We start from the raw sequence: 22479 nt of genomic DNA on the forward strand, positions 1-22479 counted from the left end.
TATTTCAGTCTACTGACCTCCTGGTGTTGCCAGAGTATTTTCAGCTGAATTCGGCGACCTTTCATCATTTATCATTACATTGGGGAAGGTTGTAATACTGAGATATTTTAACCTTCATATCGATGGATCCTGTAACTCAGCTGCTGAGTCTTTGAACTTTAAGCACCATGTTTCTGGCTCCACACATATAAAAGGCCACACGCTGGATCTTGGGTCTTTCTCCCTGGGTTTAAAAACAAACGATGTATGTGTGAAAAATGTACATGTGACAGACCACAGCTGTATATTTTTTAGTCTGTCATTTGTTCTGGATCCTTCACTTCATAAATTGATGATTCAAAGGTGGATTATAAATCACAATCCTGCTGAGAGGGTCCCTGCCTTTTTTGATGCCAACATGACTCATAGTGAAGTTCACACATTTATTTTGTCCTTTAACAATGAATGTAGGTCTACTTTTGACCCACTAAAAGAAAGAATTGTCCAATATTCAAGTTTTTGTACTTGGAAAAATGAACATATTTATTATTTTAGGAGGTATTTGTACAAGTTGGAACATTTGTGGAAGGCGTCCAAGCTCCAGCTTCATGAGTTGCGTGTTAAAGAATCAGTTTTATCAAAAATTGCCAGAATAGACTATTTTTCACATCTTATTACTTCAGAAAAGAAAACTCTTAAAGTCTTGTTTGATACAATTAACAATTTTTTCTCTCACAATCTTCCTCACGTACCAGTGTTTTTAAAGTCTGAGTGTAATAAGTTTTTGCACTGTTTTGTAATTAAGCTAATGATAAACAGGCTTAAGGACAAGTTTGGGATTACTGGTGATTTTTTAATATGGCTCATGTCATATCTATCTGGGAGATCTTTTAGTGTTTTTATGAATTCAGTTATCTCTGAAACAACAGTTGTTCCTTCTGGGATACCTCAGGGGTCTGTTTTGGGTCAGATTCCTTGTTTGCTTCATGTTCTCCCTCTGGACCGAAATATTAGAACTCATTCATGCTGTACAGATTCTGCTAACCGTTTAAAAGAGCAGCAGAACACATTTTTGTTCAAAGCTTGGTATTTTGTGTTGTATTATATCTTTATGATATGTTATCCTTTTCTTTCTTGTATAATTGTGAGGCAGTTTATTTGTAAAAAGTTACAAAATGTAAATAAATTTTACTTACTCTCCTCTCTACTACACACGATACTGTGTCCTTGTTTTACAAGAAGAATTGAAGAATTGAACTGTAAAGTACTAACATAAGTAAGGTATTAGTTTTCAGACTCCTTCAAATTTACAGTTCAGATTAAAGAAAACTTGTAATGACTTTGTCTAATCCCAAACTTCTTCCTTGCTTTGCTTACTGTGCATTTAAAAATCAGCCTTTATGATGACTTTAGAGGACGTGGAGGTGTCAGTCCATCTGTTCTGTTTTTTGTTTTTTTTTGTTTGTTTGGTTTTTGCTGTTCTGTTTGTTTTGAAGCCCTGACACAATATACATGATTTCCTGCACATGCCTCACGCTAACTACATGTATTATACTGTGGAGTCCAAGTGTTCAGAGATATTTATGGTGAACTACATCAAGACTTCACCATTAATTTTAGGTCCTTTTTATTCTTCTCGAGAAAGCACCTCATTGGTCCCGTATTCATTTTACAACAAGACAAGCTCAAATATAAACATAAGAGTCACAAACAACTACAACCACAATTCCATACAAGATGTTCAAAATATAAATAAAAACAATGCAATGATACTTACCTGTTGCTATGTAACCTGATGAGATGCTAAATGTTCCTCCAGCTGTTTCTGTTTGTTGCTACTTATTTCTTCAGCCTTCTGTTGCGCTAATCGCAATGTTTTTCAGAGCTCTTGTTGTCATTGAAATTTTTTTTCTTAAAATATATATAAAATATGGGTTTATGAGATACAAAAATAGTGTATTTAACATTCATAGTTCAAAACAGTAGTCATATAATGTATGAGCACTGTTTCTGAACTATAAAAGCTGAATTTATAACCAAATTAACAGTTTATCTGTGTTCTGTTGCTCCTTGTTGGTCATCACTGCCCTGCCTCTCCTGCTCTTGGCTGTGGGAGCTCTGTCTGGTGCCTCCATCTTCCCCCTGCTGGGGTGGAGGCACAGTTGTGATAGCGATGTGTGGCCTTGGGTTTTCAGCACTCATGGGGGACCCCAGATGGCCGGAGTCTCCTGGTTCTTTCTTCTCTGCCTCTGGCTCTCCCTGTTTTCTCTTTCAGGCACTGCGTATAAGTGTGCTTTGCTACAGATGCAGCAAATGGAGACCAGCATGTCTGCTTGTTTCATCCCCCACCCCACTTCTTTTCTCTTTCTTTCTCTCCCTTTTTTTTGTCTGTTCCTCTTTTTCCTTCTATCTTTTGCCAACCTGGCCTTCTCCTCCTGTCTGCTCCAGCATAATATCCACACAGATAATATAAAAATAATGAATAAATACAATAAAAATATTAATAAAAGGAGCCTACAGAGAGTCCATAGTGCTTCTCTTGGAAAAGCGAATGTGTTTTGCACAACAAAGCAATCAGATCATGATTCTACAAACTACAAGTGTTTCATATGGCAGGTGTTTAAAAAAGATAATGTGCTGATCTGAATTTCCTTTAATACAAATACAACCAATAATTATAAATCATATAACAAACATAAATGCACCTATATTAGCCCAGTTTTTTCATATTTCACAAATGTTTGATTTTTTAGTGTAATCATGAACCTTAAAAAACCCCACACGCATCAATGCAACAGATTAAAAAAGAAATCACTGAAACACTGAAAATGTTGCAGCTTCAATCCTCTTCCTCGGTCATCTCCATGGATACATCATGTTTGTTACCTGTGGGCAGAGTTAAGAAATCAGGATGGAGAACTGAAGTGGATGATTGGCGTATGTGTTGAAATCTAGATAAGAGAGTGTACCTCATTTCCTGCTGCAGCAGATCAACAGCAGCAGGATGGTAGAGATGAAGTATGGACAGAAAACCAGCAGGTGGCAGAAGAGTCTTAGTACAGACACAGAGGGTGAACGAGGACGAAGAGAGGAAGAGGCCGAAGGCTCAGTATTACCAGAGGGCGAGGGCGAGGGTGAGTGTGAGGGTGAGGGTGAAGGAGTGTACATTATGGTTGTGTGAGGGGGAGGAGGAGGCTCTGCAAAAGACATGATGAAGATGGTTCAGTTTATTATCAGGTCAGCAGTTTAGTTTATGCTTGTGAATGAATGCTTTTCTTATTTTAAGTTTCTCACTTCCTGGAGTAAAGAGAGAGAGGGATTAGTTTTAGATTTTTTTTGCCCCCGACTCATATCTTTAAAGCAGGAGTGATGTCGCTGCTCTGACCTTTGACCTTCAGCCTGCTTTGAGGAGACTGATGAATAAGAGTAGAACACGAGTAGAGCCCTTCATCAGACTGCTGCACATTATGGAGAATCCATTTTCCTTCAGGTCCTTCTCCAAGTTTGACTTTACCTCTGAAGAAATACGATTTTTTTGCTGAACCGTTTCTGGGTTTGCAGAGCAGAGTGACATTACTTCCTGTGTTCACTGGAAGCGCTGGGATCTCCAGGATCAACTGTTTTTCTGACCAGCAGAGACAAACAGAGTCATTTAGAGACAGAGGTCCACAAAGCAGAGTCATACAGAGACAGCAAGACAGATGGGAACAGATCGCTTTCTGTACCTGAAACAGCGATGGAGACTTCATCGCTCTTCTGTCCAGATGAGTTTTCACACCAGAAACTTCCACCAGATGAGACGGAGAGATCCAGAACACAGAAGGAATTATTAAACCTTCTAAAGTCTGCAGCTGTACTACAGCCCTCAGTGGATACTCCTCTGGTCCTCTTTACTCTCCATCCATCAGCTGTCTGACCATCATCGACACAACTCAGGGAGACATAACGGTCTCCTTTGAAGAACTGCTGATGGTTTGGGCTGACATACAGAGAGACTGGAGGACAGACAGAAACACAGACGGACTAAATGTATTTGTATTGTTGGTCGAGTGAATAATTTCACTTCCATAAACTCACCGGCAGAAACAGTCGGTGCAGACAGCAGCAGCACACACACACCTGCAACATGAAGACAGTCAATAAAGGTCAAAGGTCAGAGAGAGAGGAGTCTAAGTAAATTTTAGTAGTTATTCAAATTGCTGTGGGTAATAATACAGCTGTGGGATGACTATTCAATTCAGTTACATTTTATTTATATAATACCAAAACAGTCACCTACTGACAGAGAAAACCCCAACGATCATGGTGAGGTTTTCTTCTCGAGTCATCTTTTATCCCCTCGCTTATTTATTCATTAGTTATTATTACTCTCTGGCTCCTCCACAGCATGTCTTTGGTCCCGTCTCCTTCCCCACACTTGCTCATAGACGGTCATCTGATGTTTTCTCAGTATAATTGAAGAACCTTCATCTTACAATGTAAAGCACCTTGATTCTTGTGTTTTGGAGCTGTATACATTAGATTTTATTGAACTGTATTGACATTTAGTTATAATTTCACAAGAATACACTTTGCTGGCACAGTTAAGCCCTGATAACCTGATAATCTTTTACTCATCTTCATTTAAGCATGCATCTTCTAGAAGGGAAGACGAGGCCGGTGTGTCCCTCTCCAAATCTTCACTCCTTTGTCTGTGAAACACAGTTTTGTAGGGGCGACCCTATCATAAAACCCCCCACGGTGTGCTGCAAACTCTGTCTGTGTCTATGTGCACGAGCACATGAATGCCTACATGTGCGCGTTCCCTGGTGTCTATGTGAGTGCTTGTGTGTGACTGTGTACGCATACCTGTGTGTATGTGTGAGTGCACATGAGTGAGTGTGCGTGTGGATGTGTGTGCGTGACAGTTAAAACACTGTGGGTGTAGGTGACTCCCTAGGTCATAAAACCCATCTCCCTTCCAGACCACAGTTATCCAGTTACAAATGTTGAGACCCCCACCCAAACATCCTCTGGGGAATTTCCACTCAGCATTAACTCCTCTCTGTTTTACTCTCACAGTTCAAGTGGGGGAGGGGTCTCCTACAATCTACTCCTAAATTCACAACACAATGAGGCCTTTATTATATTGAGGGCAGTGTCAGTGTCTCTACAATAGTTCTATGATAACACATTTCTAAACTCTAAAATAAGCTAAACACTCCTACACTGCACAGAGACAATAAAGAAAACCTTCAACAAACTTGTGTACAGCAGACGTACAGTAGTTCTTCATCAGATTCACGGACACGTTTTCTAAAAAGTTTACATCATTTTAAAAAGTTAACACGTTAGTTGGTATCACAGACAGCTGGTTTTATTTCATTTCTTGCATCCTCACATTTCCAAGATTCAGTGTAAGTGAAGCACTGCCGTGTTGATCATTATGAGGTCACAAATTATTTGAGTCTACATACAAAGAAGATTAATCAAATGGTAGAGGAGACTGTGAGGATGGAGACAGGGAGACATCAGGATGTCCTGAAAGATAACGTAGCTGTTGAAACTGCTGGTTTTCTCCCATCACTGCTTTGTACTGATGCTGCTTAATAATACCAGTGAAGAGGTGACTGTCAATTCTATATAAAGACACTCACTTGTTTTTTGTTTGTTTGTTTGTTTTTACTTGTCTTATCTATTTATACTTGAAGTAATGATAGTACTAAACTGTTTTATACTTCTTGTGCTCTTTTATCCAATCCATCACTGGAAACTAATCCCTCTTAAACAATTACTCTTAAAACTTAAATATTATTAATTAATGGTAACCATCTACGTGGCTATAAATTATTTACTTTTTATTTCACAGTGGAAAATACGAATCCAGGTACAGGTTCAAATAAAAATCCCAGCTTCATTATTCATTAGTAAAATCTTCGGCTACGAATACTTCCGCGATCCTCAGTCTGTCTCGTGTTACTCGTAAATATTCATCGGGTTCAGGAGTAAAACAATCGCTGGAATGTGTACAAATTAAACATTAAATCCTACGATTCCCTTCATCTTCCTTCAAACTCTCTCTGTTTTATTGTCTCTGTCTAAACGAAGATGAGCCTTGTAAAAGATAAGTAAAATATCTTCAGTTTGTCGACAAAAGTCACGAGAATCGTCAGTGTGGGATGGACTTTGGCTCTTTCTTCCCCAAGTTTCCTTCCTGTTACGCCCACATCACAACCGAAAGCTTAACGCATTTTAGCGGTTTCTGTTAGATTTGTATAGTACATTAGTGAAATAAAGCCTACAAATGTATTACAGAGCAGCGTGTTAGGATGTGATATCATGCTGTCTGCGTTACTTATCTTCGGTAAGTACAGCAACATTTTCGTGTATACGACACAGCCTTTAGCTTAAGCTTAGCTAAGCTCGCCTCTGTCAGTGCGCCCCAGGGCAGCTGTGGCTACAATGTAGCTTGCCATCGCCAGTGTGTGAATGTGTGTGTGAATGAGTGAATGACTGAATGTAGTGTGAAGCGCTTTGGGGTCCTTAGGGACTAGAAAAGCGCTATACAAATGCAGGCCATTTACCATTTACCATAACCTTTAGCTTAGGTTGTGAGCTAACTGAGCTATTTGTCTGTCCCAGGTAGTGATGGGCAGATGAAGCTTCATGAAGCACTGAAGCTTTTCATCCAAGTGGTTCACTCCAGTGCAAAGCTTCTTGAAGCTTCATTTGCTCTAGTAGGACACTTACTGGACGTAAAAATAGTAGTTGGCATAAATTTGTAGAGTGTGGCCTTTTGCACACAGCCTGTAAATGTCAACAACAAAAGGAGTGTGTAAAACATCTATATTGTAGTGATGCAGTATACTGTGTATATTTATACTGGCAGTATGGAAAATGATCATTTGGAAATGTTTAAAATGGAAATGATCATTTACCGTGAGGTGAGGTGTGGTTGGGGTGTGGACAGTGGTTGTGCTTTTGTAACGTTGAGGTATGGACAGCTACACACTGAGGCGTCAGTCCTGCCTGTTCACATTTTATTCTGTAAAAACTAAATTTTCACTGCTTTTATGACCTTTTAGTGGGGAGAACATAGCTAGGATTTAATGATTTAACACATCTTTTAAATCCTTTGTCCTCCACAATGCTAAATGGCTGGGAGTCCTCAATCACTATGCTAACCAGGTCTTCATCTGTTTGAGATTGTTCTCCTGAGGAAAGACAATAAAGATAAAGCACAAATATAAATATCACACACATAACTTATTGCATTGTATAATATTGTTATATCATTTAGTAACATTACGGCATGCTATATTATCATGGCATTTGATGGCTCACCTGGTCTTGCTCCACAATCGGTGTTCCCCTTATTCTCATGCATAGCTCTGTAGTGCCTAAGCAAATCAAATCAAATCAAATCACTTTTATTGTCACATCACATGTGCAGGTACATTGGTACAGCACATGTGAGTGAAATTCTTGTGTGCAAGCTTCACAAGCAACAGAGTTGTGCAAATACAATAATGTAAACAAGCAAAATACGAGAATGGCTACATCTGAAACTAATAAATATATGTACAATATATAATAGTATATGCATTTCTGGATGTGTATACTAAATATTTTTCTACGTGTGTGTGTGTGTGTGTGTGTGTGTGTGTGTGTGTGTACACATATTTTACAAATTAAATAGAGTAAACAATAAATAAAATATATAAAATAAATAAAATAAAATATACAGAGTGAGACATGTGCAAAACAGTGGCATTACTGTACAGTATGGAGTGCATAATGTTGAAGTTCCAGTAGTGAAGCTGAGGTGTCTATGAAGTGTTCAGCAGTCTGATGGCCTGATGGAAAAAGCTGTCTCTCAGTCTGCTGGTACGGGACCGGATGCTGCAGAACCTCCTTCCTGATGGAAGTAGTCTGAACAGTTTATGGCTACGCCCCCTCCATTACTCGACACACGCTTCGAAGCCTCGATACAGAACGTCACATCACTAGTCCCAGGATATCAATATTCTTGTGTTTTCCTGTAGGATATGCCGCCGTCTTCATGGTGCCCGTGTTATCGTGTCAATCAAAGGAATATAAAACAAATGATGGACGGTGCTGCCCGATGTGCAACAAAGGTAGGAAGAAAAGCGATGACTGCAAATGTGCACAACCACATATCGATAAGGGGACATTGATATTTGATCCGTTTTTGGTTTCGTCTTTGAAATGACACGATAGACAAAAGTAGACGAAATGCTGTTCACAGGTCAGCAAGAGTAATCGATCTGGAGAATCTTGTCTTCGCTGTCGTTCCCCTCGTATGTTTTATTACTCCGACTTCAGCGTTTTCGCTTCATAACTAAAGTGTGCAGTTTACTTTGCGTATACTCAAATGGAGTCGCGTCAACTAGCGCCACCTGTGGCCAAGTGCCATAGCCTACAGCCAGATTAACTTGTGACACACACATCTGCACCACGTCTGAATTTGTTTCATGCACAAAACATTTGTAACTTTCAATTTTGTCTGTTTTTGCATCTTGCAAATAAACCTTTAAACTGAATGAAATTATATTATGTATTTATTTTCAGCCTACAACAGTAGAAAATGCCAGATTACATACTGAAAGTTATAGAAGTCACCACTCGTGATTTTAATTTTATTTACTATAACAAAGAAATACATCTTGGACAAATATATGACACATTAATATTTCACTAGAGTTGTAACATCACATCCTGTAAGCATAGTCTGCCTGTGTTAGGAGGATAGGACCTATCACACATCTGTTATGTAGAACACAACAGATTTAAATCAGATCATTTTAACTTTTTTCTTCTTCTTTTTTTTTTGTCTTGTTTTAAGCTTGTTTGCTTTGCAAGGAACTGGACTCAGTTTGCAACTGAACAGCTCCACTCTCCTTTCTCCCCAATCCACTCTACAACAACAGTCTCCTGCTTCCCTTTTGAAAAACTCTTACAGATTCATCCATATCCAATTTTTTTGCTACTGACTTTTCATGGACCAAGATGACCTTTTATGTAACATGGTGTGACAACAGGGGGTTAGGACCTATCACACAGCATTAACTTTCCCTTTGCGGGCTGCTGGAAGCTGGGGTGAAAAGTTTAGTTTTACTAAAATCGCTGAGCTTGACTAAAATAGATGTATTTTTTAGTTGTTAATTATCTGACGAGTCGCTGTGATTTTGATGACAGAGATTTGCTGCTTCATTTTGCTCTGCTCTGCCTACTGAGAAACCTATCAATGGGTCATTTATATACTAACAGTGATTGGATGTTTAGCTGGGGGGGGGGGGGGGGGGGGGGTTTCTGCTGAGTTTTGTGTGAGCCTGTGCAAAAAGGGAGCACGAAGGGAAAGAGTGAACAAGAGGTGAAACCATGACATTTGTGCCTTTTCCAGTGCATTTTTCAGATGCTGTAGTAAATCTTGTCCATATTCAGTTTGTGGGTAATCTATTTTTTTTCTTTCTCAGTTTCTGAAAGTTTGATTTAATGGGGCAGGACCTTTGTTTAAGCCCCCTCTATTATTAGATATTTTATGTTGCATTCAGGTAATTAATATTGACTTCCTGCATCTCAGTTAAATTTAAAATAAGAAATATGTGTTTTATTATTTTTATTATTGTTTATCACAAGCAGTAAAATGAAGCACAAGTTGCATCACCAGCAATGTGAGACAATATATGTAAAGGCAAGAAGTCGGTAGTGACCAAGAAACCTATGAAGTACATTCCATGGTTCTTAAAACAATTAAGAAAGATTTACATGTAAATGTGTTAATAATGTCTGTTTAAACATGATTATTTTCATGTTACTTGAAATAAAATATCTCCCTCCGCTGTTACTGCAGCTTCTGCATAAGTGTCCATTTCACACTTTGGAGAGGTCAAGCATGAAAGGGACACAGTGGACCGATGTGTCTGTTACACGTTTTGCCGTGATACTGGATCAGGAAACTGGGCCACATTGAATTTGTAGATCTGTAATGTTGTAGCTGCTTGACTTACTGTATATAACACCCAACACTACAACTGTAGATTCACTCTGTGTTAAATGCTAAAAGTCTGACATAAATGTTGTGTTCTGTTGAACAGGTAGAGTTGTTCAGAGAGACTGCACAGCATTTCCAGGAACTCAGTGCCGTCCTTGTGAGATGGGGACCTTTATGAACCAACCCAACAGCCTGTATAACTGTTTCCCCTGCACTGCCTGTGACACAGGTACAGTCAGATGAGAAATCCTTTGTCAAATTTAGATTGAAAAAAAAAATAAAGCTTTCATATAAAAGTAAATTACAGAAACATCATTTTACACTAATGTTTTTTTTTTGTTTTTTTAGGTCATGGTCTCTTTGTCAAGCAGAACTGTACAGCAACAACTGACACAGTGTGTGACGTTTTAAATGGATATTACTGCAAAGGTTTGACAGACAGTAACAGATGTAGTTTGGCAGAGAAACATTCACAGTGTGAAGCTGGTCAGAGGATAAAAGAACCTGGTAAGAAAGTTTAAAGTCTAAGTCTATTTTTTAGATGAGCTGATAAACTGTGATTTTAAGTTTTTTGTTTTTTTTCTGGATTGTGTGTAACAACGAATGTGTTTCTTTCAGGAACCAGCAGAAGTGACACAGTGTGTGAAGACTGTCAGCCAGGCTTTTTTTCCAAGGACGGTGTGAACTGCACAGGTTGGAAAACGTAGGTCATAATTTATATTCAAATCCCTCTAAAGGTGTATTATATATTCAGCTATTGATCATCAATGTCTTAATGGAATCTCCAATATCCTGGGCTGTGTCACATCACATTGCCTGCAGTAATACCAACATAAATTTCCATGTGATTTAGTGTCATACCAGAATATCATTGCTATAGCAACACCATGTGGCCATGTTCTCTTGTTTGTATATACAGTCATATAATATTATCAATTATTAATTACCAATAATAATGTGGTGTCTCAGTAGCTATGTACTGATGATAATCATGATTTTAATAATATAATATCTATAGTGTGAAAGTCACATAGTGATAAATAATTGTCTAATTATTTGTTTTACACAGTCTTGCTACATTTAGTTTAATTATTTTGCCACAAAGACAAAATAAAGGTTTAAAAAACTTTGACTGTTGAACTGTGTTTCTATAGATATTGCAATAATGATTATTTACGTGATTGGTGTGAAAATTGAATTATGACATGCCAATAAAATGTTAGTAAAATGATGAGTACTGGGTAATCGCAGATAGAGTACTGGGTAGTTACAGGTAACTAGATATTAAAGTGGAACCAGCTACATTCCAGGACATGTTTGTCCTGCATATCTGAGCCACAGACAGACGACAGGACAGTTAAACAGTTAATATTGATGGTCACATTGTTACAAAGATCTTTACAGTGCAAACACAAATAAACACTGATAATAATGATTTATTTATATTTTATTTCTTTTTTGCCACAGTTGCTCTGAGAGCCAGATTAAAGTTGAAGAAGGAAGCTCAACCAGTGACGTTGTCTGTGGAAGCGCATCAAGACATCGTAATTTTTTTATTTTATCTGTTGTGCTTTTCCTAATAATAGTAATTTGCCTTGTGACAACAGGATTTGTGAAAGCAAGGTAAGTGCCATCTAACCAGTGTCAAATCTGCTCCCTCTGCACAGCACCTACAGTCACTAACATGTTAATAACTCTGTTTTTTCAGGAAACCAGATAAGAGCAGAAAATAATTGCTCGGGGACTACTGATGATGCCTGAGAAAGCGGACCTCATGTTCGCCATCTCTCCTCCATTTAGCTAGCAGGATTGATGTCCTGACATCGATGATGGCTTCACCTGGTTCGGGACTCACTGTCCAACGTGGCACTTACACAGATGTGCACAGCTGTTTAATCAAAGTGATGCTGCAGTCATCTGTTGAGGGTGCTGACCAGCCATCACCAATTTCTCTGCTCGATGCTCGCTCCACAAACCACTTATTCTAAACAATCTCCTCATCAAGGAGTCTCCAGACTTCATGCTGCTGACTGAGACATCGCAGCAGGACACGGATCATGTTTATTTTGAGGAGATCTGCACAGCTGGCATTTCCGTCATTGTAACTGGGTGTCTTTGGGGATGTGGCAGAGGACTTTCTGCTGTGTACCAGCACAGACTCACATGCAGGCTGATGAAGTCAGACTCTATTTCTTCATTTAAGTTACAGATGATTAGGGTCGGTTCTTTGAAAACCTTTTATTGTATTTCAGTCTACTGACCTCCTGGTGTTGCCAGAGCATTTTCAGCTGAATTCGGCGACCTTTCATCATTTATCATTACATTGGGGAAGGTTGTAATACTGAGATATTTTAACCTTCATATCGATGGATCCTGTAACTCAGCTGCTGAGTCTTTGAACTTTAAGCACCATGTTTCTGGCTCCACACATATAAAAGGCCACACGCTGGATCTTGCTTTCTCCCTGGGTTTAAAAACAAACGATGTATGTGTGAAAAATGTACATGTGACAGACCACAGCTGTATATTTTTTAGTTTGTCATTTGTTCTGGATCCTTCACTTCATAAATTGATGATTCAAAGGTGGATTATAAATCACAATCCTAACAAAGAAGACATTATTAAGAAGGCCTGGCAGGCTAAGGGCTTCAACTTTATGGATTCTAGGATATATGTGGACAATGACTATGCCCCGGAGATACAAAGAAGAAGAAAGGAATATGCGACAGCGAAGAAGGTGCTTAAAGAGAACAATATTCGCTTCCAGACGCCTTTCCCGGCCAAGCTAAGGGTGTTCTACAGAGAGGGAATTGTGACATACAACACGGCGCACGAAGCGACTACCGATATGGTGAAGAGGGGATTATCGGTAGAAGTTGTGAAAGACAGAGACTCATTCTTGGATCAAATAAAACAGCACACTTGGCAAACAAGTACGAAGAAGAAAGGTGGAAACTCGACTCCAAAGCTGGGTTTCAAGGAACGCCTTCAGATATTTAGGCACCAAGATGACAGTGGATAAACAGCAAGTGTGTGACGGAGCACTATACTAGAGGTAAACTCAAGAATATTGAGACCTAAGATGAACTGAGAATATGAATTTTATTTCGATTTACTTGTTTTGTTATATAATTAGTTAATCTTATAAAGAGGGCATATAAAATTACATTAAAGTCGGGTCATTTATTTGCACAATAAGTTGGACCCTACAGACCAGAGGTGTGGACTCGAGTCACATGACTTGGACTCGAGTCAGACTCGAGTCATTAATTTTATGACTTGTGACTTGACTTGGACTTTTACACCAATGACTTGGGACTTGAATTGGACTTGAACCGGTTTACTTGAAAAGACTTGATATTTTACCCCAAATATAAAATTTAACATGCATATTATATAGAGATTGAAAATGTGACGTCATTCACGGGTAGAACCGCAAAGGATTCTGGGAACTCGTGGCAAGAGGTACTAGCGCACGCAGGCTTTCAATTAAAATCAGTCACACAGCGATAAAAAGAAACACAAAAATGTCAAGAAGCCGTTGTATTATTAACTGCAATAGCCGGTCGCATGACAGCCACGGGAAGCCGACGGGTAAAGAGATCGGTTGTTATCGGATTACGTCGTTGAAGAGAAATTGTTCGAGCCATGTTTCCGAAGTAACAAAGACGCGATGGATGGTCTGGATTGCAGCCATTCAAAGATCAAATATAACGTCCCAGAACACTCCAGCTCACAGGTTAGTCTGCTCCAAGCATTTACACGAAGGTCAGTGTTTTTTAGTACTTAATACATCATTTTCATAACATAATTAGTGATATAGGTTACAAGCAAGTCTGGCGCTGAACAGAAATTGTTGCGCTATGCTCCTTTGTTTATTGTGCATAAATAGTGAATTGTCCTGACACAATATTGCGTTTCGCTTCTGTTATTATGGTACATTGACAAAAACATATACTTTTATTCACAGGATAAAACAGGTTTTTTGTATCACTAATTGCCCAGTACGATTACAGCATACAGTATTTTAGTATTTAGTATTTATTTATTTATTGTCATTGTCAAGAACAATGAAATTGCGTTTGGGGCTTCCATACAACCCAAAAAAAAAAAAAAAAAAAAAAAAAATTAAACTAATTAATTACCGTTGAGCTCAAAGGTCCTATTAATAAACGGTTAAGGAATGTGTATTTATGACAACAATTTGTGAGACTGGTAAACTTATGATACGTACGATGGTCTTTCGTTCTACACGGTGCATTTCAAGGTCCTGCACCCATCCGTCGGTAAACTGTACCTGGGCTTGTTGCAGTGACCTGAAGTTACTAAACTTCATGAGTGTGTGCACTCACTCCAAGAACCGTATGATTATAAATATGCATATAAATATGCTACGATGAGATAGCTGACTTCATCTAACTAGCAAATGTTTTCAAGGCTACGTTGGTGATGCAGTTTTTTTTTTTTTAATGATATTTTTAAAAAAAATATCATTTATTTATGTATGATATTTTTGTCATGCGATTTCAAAGCCGGTCCTACAACCGCATCCAAGAATAACATGCAGCTTATCTCAGAACTGTCGGTGAAAATTATTCTTGGAGCTAGGTTTAATTGAGCTGCATTTTAAAGAGGTGCAATTTCACAATTTGTGTATATTTTCTAAGTTCACTATTTTGTCATGTGTTGAGAAAAACACAGATTAAAAAATTACATGGTCTAATATTTACATTTAGCATAACTGCAACATTATTTTTTCGTTTTTTTTTTAAAGACTCGAAAGGACTTGAAATTCAAAGTTTCAGACTTGTGACTTGACTCGGACTTTTACACCAGTGACTTGAGACTCGACTCTGACTTGCCTGACATTACTTGAGACTTGACTTGAGACTTGAGGATAAAGACTTGAGACTTACTTGAGACTTGCAAAACAATGACTTGGTCCCACCTCTGCTACAGACCACTGGGCTTTCGGCCTGTGTGCCGGAGAGGGCACTCTTCCACAAGTGGACAGAAGAGTTTTTCCCTCACCAAATATAGCTAATATAGCGATTATGTTTTTGGAAGTCAACATGATTATATGTTTTCGTTGTATAATGGTTTTTTTTGGGGTTTTTTTTTTTTTTTTTTTCTTCTTCTTCTTTTCTTTTTTCTCTTTTTTTTCTGTTTTGGGGGAGTACCTTTCGATCTTTGGCTATGTACAGAGATTGGAATTATATAAGGTCGTACATCAATGCCCTGTAAGGTAACTAAAATAGTGTCATTTAATGTACCGTAAATGTCGGGCTATAAGCCGCTACTTTTTGCACAAGCTTTGAACCCTGCGGCTTTTAGTCAGGTGCGGCTTTTCTATGGATTGTCCATGATTTTTGTCATATCGTAAGACGATTTGTTTTGTGTGTTCCGCTGTTGTACGGCACTGGCGGAAGGATCGGGGTTCAAGAGTGGTATGTTAGTCACATGTCCGTCCGCCAGGCAACGTGGTGCCGTACGAAGTAGCGCGAAAAACAAACTTCAAAGTAGCGCTACGCGTTCAGCGGGAGTCGTGGATGATGAGCGGCGATAAACTTGCAAGTTATGCCCAAAAAGCAAGTTATGCCCAACTCCACCGGTGGATTCTGACAGCGTGGAAAAGTGTGAAAACATCCACGATCACCAACGGATTTTGAAGGGCTGGACTGCTGCATGATGGAGAGGAGGACACCGCCACGGCCCTTCTGAGGGTGTTCGACTCTGACACTGACAATGAGGATTTCTTTGGTTTTGAAAGTGACAACGAAGGAGAGAAGAAGAGTGGATGACGAAGCCATCCTGAGCCTGTTTGTATCCGACACTGGTGAAGAGGACTTTGGTGGTTTTAGTGCGTAGGAAGAAGAGAAAGATGGTGGTGAATGACTGACTTTTCTTCTTGTTAAAGCTGTGTCACTGCACCTGAGCCTAAAAGGTAGGCCGAATCTATTGTTCTGGTGTGCTGTAGGTTATTGTTATGTACTACATGTGCAAATATGTACCCATAACTTGTTTTTCAAAATATTAATAAAAGTGATGTCTCCAAACAGCCATCTCTTTCCTGACAATTCCCTTTGTGCATATTCTCTTACATATGATAAGTCAACATTGAAACACCTGCGGCTTTTGGTCAGGTGCGGCTAATGTATGTACAAAACAGGATTTTCCCCTGATTTTAGCTTGTGCGGCTAATATTTAGGTGCGCTTTGTAGTCCGGGAAATACGGTAAATGGTCTGGGGAGCCATATTAAAAGAAGTAAAATTATGTCAAAAATAAAAAGAGAACAAATAGAAGTTGCCTTTATACAGGAATCTCACTTATCGAAGCTCGAACATGATAAATTAAAGAAATGGAAATTTAATCAGTATTCCTCTTCCTGCCCTCAGAGTCCTAAAAGGGGTGTGGTAATTCTAATCTCTAGTAGGTTAAATTTTGAATGCATCCAAGAAATCAGTGATAAGGAGGGGAGGTTTGTGTTAGTCAAAGGGTACCTGGAGGGTATACTGATTACTCTTATAAATGTATATGCTCCCCCAGGATCAGAGATAAAATTTTTCAAAAAGGTTTTTGAATTGATTGTTGGAGAGGCACAAGGTACTCTGATTTTGGGAGGAGATTGGAATGTTCGCCTCAACCCGTCCTTGGACTCATCAAACCCACACGCTCCGGGATTGAATAAAACAACCAAAAACATCAAATTAATCTTAAAGGACGTAGGGCTCATAGATGTATGGAGAGAACTAAACCCCAACAAGAAGGATTATACCTTTTTTTCTCACCCTCATTCATTTTATTCTAGATTGGATTATTTTTTTATGTACCAAAAAGATTTTAGCAGGGTGATCAATTGCAGGATAGGAGTGATGGATTTATCAGACCATGCCCCATTGTACCTGGAAGTAGTGCTTGGATACGAAAGAAGAGTTACATCCTGGAGATTAAATACAAGTATTCTAAGCACGATGAAAGAACAAATTAGTCAAGATATAATAGATTATATAGCGGAAAATAATAATGAAGAAGTTTCCCCAAGTATTCTATGGGACGCCCTAAAAGCAGTGATAAGAGGAAAACTCATAGGTTACAGCGCTAATTTAAAAAAGAAGAGAAATGAGCATTTAAGAAAACTCCAGACACAACTACAATATCTTGAAGATGCCCATAAAATAAGCGCAGTTACAAACTTACAATTAGAAATACAAAAGAAGAAAAACGAAATCGATGAAATTTTTTCAAGTGAAATACAAAAAAATATGGTTTTTTTAAAACAAAGATACTATGAGGTAGGAGGCAAATCTGCTAAATTACTGGCTTATAAATTAAAAAAACAACAATTAGAAAATACAATATATAAAATAAAGGACCCTCAAACAAATAACATTGTGTATAAACTTGAAGATATACAGTCAGCCTTCCTAAAATTCTACAAAGAACTATATACACAACCTAGAGTGGATATTAAAGGTATGATATCTTTTTTAGATTCATTCGACTTACCAAAGTTGAATGAAAAACAGAATATAACCCTAATCAAGGACATATCTGAATTTGAAATTAAAAAAGCTATTACAAAATTGAAACCGAATAAATGCCCAGGCCCAGATGGATTCCCATCAGACTGGTATAAAGAAATGAAAGAGGTACTGATTCCTTTGATGAGAACATCATTCAACTATATTTTAAAGACGGGAGTAATTCCCCCATCTTGGAATGAGGCTTCTATCTCTATAATAGCTAAAGAAGGAAAGGACAGGCTTGACTGTGGAAATTACCGCCCCATTAGTGTTCTTAACCAGGACTTTAAGATATTTACATACATTCTTGCCAAAAGAATTGAAAATATTCTTGTTCAGATAATTAGTTTGGATCAGACTGGTTTTATTAAGCAGAGACAAACGCAAGATAATGTTCGCCGAACACTACACGTTATTGATTATGTTAGGAAAAATAAAATTCAGATGGTCCTTATGAGCTTAGATGCAGAAAAGGCCTTCGATCGGGTTAATTGGGAATTTTTATACAAAGTCATGGATAAATTCGGATTCCATCAATCGTTTATCAGGATTATACAAGCATTATATAAATCACCAAAGGCAAGAATCAAAGTTAACGGGGCGCTTTCAAATGTTTTTAACCTACAGAGAGGGACACGTCAGGGTTGTCCTCTAAGCCCCTCACTCTTTGCTCTCTTCATAGAGGCCCTGAGTCAAAGTGTAATACAAAGCAATACTATTACTGGAGTCAAGATTAGGGGTCGAGAGCATAAGATTTCCTTGTTTGCTGACGATATTTTGATTTATTTGACAAATCCAAACACTACTTTCCCCAAGCTATTGTCACTTCTGGAGATCTTTAGTTCAATATCAGGTTATAAACTAAATATATCGAAGACTCAGATATTAACTTTTAACTATGAGCCCAATTATGAAATTAAGGCTAAAGCCAATTTGAAATGGGAAACGGAGCAGATGAAGTATCTTGGAGTAAATATTACTAAAGATCTATCTAAGATATACAATGCAAACTTTAATCCTTTAAGTTATAAAATAAATGAGGATATTAAAAGATGGAATTTATTACCATTTTTAAATTTTGAATCACGTATAGATACAGTTAAAATGAATATCTTGCCCAGGATGCTCTACCTATTCCAAACACTCCCTGTAGAAATAACTGACAAACAATTTCGGGAATGGGACAAAATAATCTCTAGGTTTATATGGCAGGGGAAAAAACCACGGATTAAGTACCAAACTATTCAGTTGGCTAAAGACAAAGGAGGGTTGGGGTTCCCATGTTTGAAAGACTATTATATTTCTGCTCAATTGAGGACATTAGTGTGTTGGTGTAATGTAGATTATCAAGCGAGATGGAAAGAACTAGAAACAGTGACCTTAAAAGATTCTCCAATTCAGGCAATTCTAGGGGATGTGACACTTATTAAAAAACAAATTCATCAAGGAAACCAATGGATTAACCTACCTTTAAAACTCTGGTTACAATTTCTTAATAAGAATGATTGGATTGAAGAGGTTAGGATTTTAAGATGGTGCGCTTTTGACAGTGATTTTTTACCTAATGAATTAGACGTAAGATATAAAAAATGGTCTGGACAAGGTTTAACGGCATATTGTATGTTTTACGATAAGGGAATTCTTAGGGACTTCCAATCAATAAAAGATCAATACCAGTTAAGTAAAACGGACTTTTTTAGGTTCTTACAAATTAGGCATCATTTATATAATTTTATACCTAAGAGAACAGATCTTTTTTCTTTACCTGTTCTGAGTATATTTGTCAAGGCTTATCAGGCTGACACAGGCCTTAAGGTGATTTCAAGATTGTACAAGGGTATACAAGAGGTTAAGAAGTGGAATACTACCTACATCAAAAAAAAATGGGAAAATGAAACAAATATAGCAATATCAGATAACATTTGGTATGAGCAGTGCGCTTTTCAGTGGAGAATTTCTAGTTCTAATACATGGAGATGTTACGGTTGGAAGAGTATCTGTAGGTTTTTTATTACCCCTGCACAAAGTAAACATTATTTTAATCACTCTAATTGCTGGAGAAATTGTGGGGCCCAAGGAGTAAAACATTTTCATCTGTTCTGGTCTTGCCCAAGGATCAACATTTTTTGGGTATTGATCCACTCTGAGTTGCAGATTATTTTTGGTATGCAGCTTCCCTTTAATTGGGACGAACTTTTGTTTGGATATTTATACTCAGTAAATGTAGATAAAATGTCTAAGCAGTTGTATGGTATCCTGAGTTTGGCTGCCCGTAAAATTATTACCAAGAAATGGCTTAGTGTGAAAATTCCATCACTGGGTGATTGGCATGAGACTGTACATGGGATGTTTAAAATGGAAAGAATTACCTTCATTAAAAGACTCCAGTTTGATATATTTAGTGAAATTTGGGGTAAATGGAAACACTACATCCGGTTAAGGAGACCCGATCTTGTTTGAATCTCTGTAACTATATATGCCACATTTCTGAATCGTTATGTGTTTATATGTATATGTTAGTATGTATGAGACTACAAGTGAACACATATGTAAGTAGGTATGTGTATGTATGCTTAAGAATATGGGTGTGTGAGTGAATATGTGTGTGCGAGTACATACACACTAGAGGGTACACCCGTCTGTTTTTCTTATTTTTATTTTTATTTTTTTTTATTATTTACGTCTGTTCTTGATTATATGTTTATTTTGGATTATTTGTGTTTATATAGGTTGTTTAATAAAAAGAGAATAACAAAAAAAATAAATAAATCACAATCCTGCTGAGAGGGTCCCTGCCTTTTTTGATGCCAACATGACTCATAGTGAAGTTCACACATTTATTTTGTCCTTTAACAATGAATGTAGGTCTACTTTTGACCCACTAAAAGAAAGAATTGTCCAATATTCAAGTTTTTGTACTTGGAAAAATGAACATATTTATTATTTTAGGAGGTATTTGTACAAGTTGGAACATTTGTGGAAGGCGTCCAAGCTCCAGCTTCATGAGTTGCGTGTTAAAGAATCAGTTTTATCAAAAAATGCCAGAATAGACTATTTTTCACATCTTATTACTTCAGAAAAGAAAACTCTTAAAGTCTTGTTTGATACAATTAACAATTTTTTCTCTCACAATCTTCCTCACGTACCAGTGTTTTTAAAGTCTGAGTGTAATAAGTTTTTGCACTGTTTTGTAATTAAGCTAATGATAAACAGGCTTAAGGACAAGTTTGGGATTACTGGTGATGTTTTAAAATGGCTCATGTCATATCTATCTGGGAGATCTTTTAGTGTTTTTATGAATTCAGTTATCTCTGAAACAACAGTTGTTCCTTCTGGGATACCTCAGGGGTCTGTTTTGGGTCAGATTCCTTGTTTGCTTCATGTTCTCCCTCTGGACCGAAATATTAGAACTCATTCATGCTGTACAGATTCTGCTAACCGTTTAAAAGAGCAGCAGAACACATTTTTGTTCAAAGCTTGGTATTTTATGTTGTATTATATCTTTATGATATGTTATCCTTTTCTTTCTTGTATAATTGTGAGGCAGTTTATTTGTAAAAAGTTACAAAATGTAAATAAATTTTACTTACTCTCCTCTCTACTACACACGATACTGTGTCCTTGTTTTACAAGAAGAATTGAAGAATTGAACTGTAAAGTACTAACATAAGTAAGGTATTAGTTTTCAGACTCCTTCAAATTTACAGTTCAGATTAAAGAAAACTTGTAATGACTTTGTCTAATCCCAAACTTCTTCCTTGCTTTGCTTACTGTGCATTTAAAAATCAGCCTTTATGATGACTTTAGAGGACGTGGAGGTGTCAGTCCATCTGTTCTGTTTTTTGTTTTTTTTTGTTTGTTTGTTTTTTGCTGTTCTGTTTGTTTTGAAGCCCTGACACAATATACATGATTTCCTGCACATGCCTCACGCTAACTACATGTATTATACTGTGGAGTCCAAGTGTTCAGAGATATTTATGGTGAACTACATCAAGACTTCACCATTAATTTTAGGTCCTTTTTATTCTTCTCGAGAAAGCACCTCATTGGTCCCGTATTCATTTTACAACAAGACAAGCTCAAATATAAACATAAGAGTCACAAACAACTACAACCACAATTCCATACAAGATGTTCAAAATATAAATAAAAACAATGCAATGATACTTACCTGTTGCTATGTAACCTGATGAGATGCTAAATGTTCCTCCAGCTGTTTCTGTTTGTTGCTACTTATTTCTTCAGCCTTCTGTTGCGCTAATCGCAATGTTTTTCAGAGCTCTTGTTGTCATTGAAATTTTTTTCTTAAAATATATATAAAATATGGGTTTATGAGATACAAAAATAGTGTATTTAACATTCATAGTTCAAAACAGTAGTCATATAATGTATGAGCACTGTTTCTGAACTATAAAAGCTGAATTTATAACCAAATTAACAGTTTATCTGTGTTCTGTTGCTCCTTGTTGGTCATCACTGCCCTGCCTCTCCTGCTCTTGGCTGTGGGAGCTCTGTCTGGTGCCTCCATCTTCCCCCTGCTGGGGTGGAGGCACAGTTGTGATAGCGATGTGTGGCCTTGGGTTTTCAGCACTCATGGGGGACCCCAGATGGCCGGAGTCTCCTGGTTCTTTCTTCTCTGCCTCTGGCTCTCCCTGTTTTCTCTTTCAGGCACTGCGTATAAGTGTGCTTTGCTACAGATGCAGCAAATGGAGACCAGCATGTCTGCTTGTTTCATCCCCCACCCCACTTCTTTTCTCTTTCTTTCTCTCCCTTTTTTTTGTCTGTTCCTCTTTTTCCTTCTATCTTTTGCCAACCTGGCCTTCTCCTCCTGTCTGCTCCAGCATAATATCCACACAGATAATATAAAAATAATGAATAAATACAATAAAAATATTAATAAAAGGAGCCTACAGAGAGTCCATAGTGCTTCTCTTGGAAAAGCGAATGTGTTTTGCACAACAAAGCAATCAGATCATGATTCT

At 37.7% G+C, this 22479-nt stretch overlaps 2 protein-coding genes across 2 annotated transcripts in view; one reads left to right on the forward strand and one right to left on the reverse strand.

Moving 5' to 3' along the window:
- The window catches only part of LOC308413013 (uncharacterized protein), a 28424-nt gene extending 6022 nt beyond the window's left edge, over positions 1–22402 (forward strand). The window contains exons 7-16 of the mRNA XM_080907794.1: positions 2255–2261; positions 2966–3141; positions 3888–3951; positions 6274–6322; positions 8004–8096; positions 10077–10202; positions 10322–10480; positions 10592–10676; positions 11441–11596; positions 11682–22402. Coding sequence (XP_080763920.1) covers positions 2255–2261; positions 2966–3141; positions 3888–3951; positions 6274–6322; positions 8004–8096; positions 10077–10202; positions 10322–10480; positions 10592–10676; positions 11441–11596; positions 11682–11706 — 940 coding nt within the window. The 3' untranslated portion in view covers positions 11707–22402. The remainder of the gene's footprint in view (positions 1–2254; positions 2262–2965; positions 3142–3887; positions 3952–6273; positions 6323–8003; positions 8097–10076; positions 10203–10321; positions 10481–10591; positions 10677–11440; positions 11597–11681) is intronic.
- On the reverse strand, positions 6–5011 carry LOC308412557 (uncharacterized protein). Its single transcript, XM_080907010.1, has 6 exons — positions 4259–5011; positions 4057–4098; positions 3705–3974; positions 3365–3604; positions 2949–3176; positions 6–2865 (listed from the first exon to the last, which is right to left on the reverse strand). Exons 1-5 carry the CDS (start codon positions 4305–4307, stop codon positions 2950–2952), a joined length of 828 nt encoding a protein of 275 aa, XP_080763136.1. The 5' UTR covers positions 4308–5011; the 3' UTR covers positions 6–2865; position 2949.
- Positions 22403–22479: the final 77 nt, after the last annotated feature.

The sequence above is a fragment of the Rhamphochromis sp. 'chilingali' genome (assembly GCF_963969265.1).
Source record: "Rhamphochromis sp. 'chilingali' genome assembly, chromosome: 16".
Classification (NCBI taxonomy): domain Eukaryota; kingdom Metazoa; phylum Chordata; class Actinopteri; order Cichliformes; family Cichlidae; genus Rhamphochromis; species Rhamphochromis sp. 'chilingali'.

Bases quoted from the DNA above. Each gene is read 5' to 3' on its own strand.
- LOC308412557 (XM_080907010.1), bottom strand. From the start codon at position 4,307: ATGACTCGAGAAGAAAACCTCACCATGATCGTTGGGGTTTTCTCTGTC. The intron at 4,099-4,258 runs GTAGGTGACTGT...TTCATGTTGCAG, and splicing joins CGTTGGGGTTTTCTCTGTCA to GTGTGTGTGTGCTGCTGCTG. The intron at 3,975-4,056 runs GTGAGTTTATGG...TCTGTCCTCCAG, and splicing joins TGCACCGACTGTTTCTGCCG to TCTCTCTGTATGTCAGCCCA.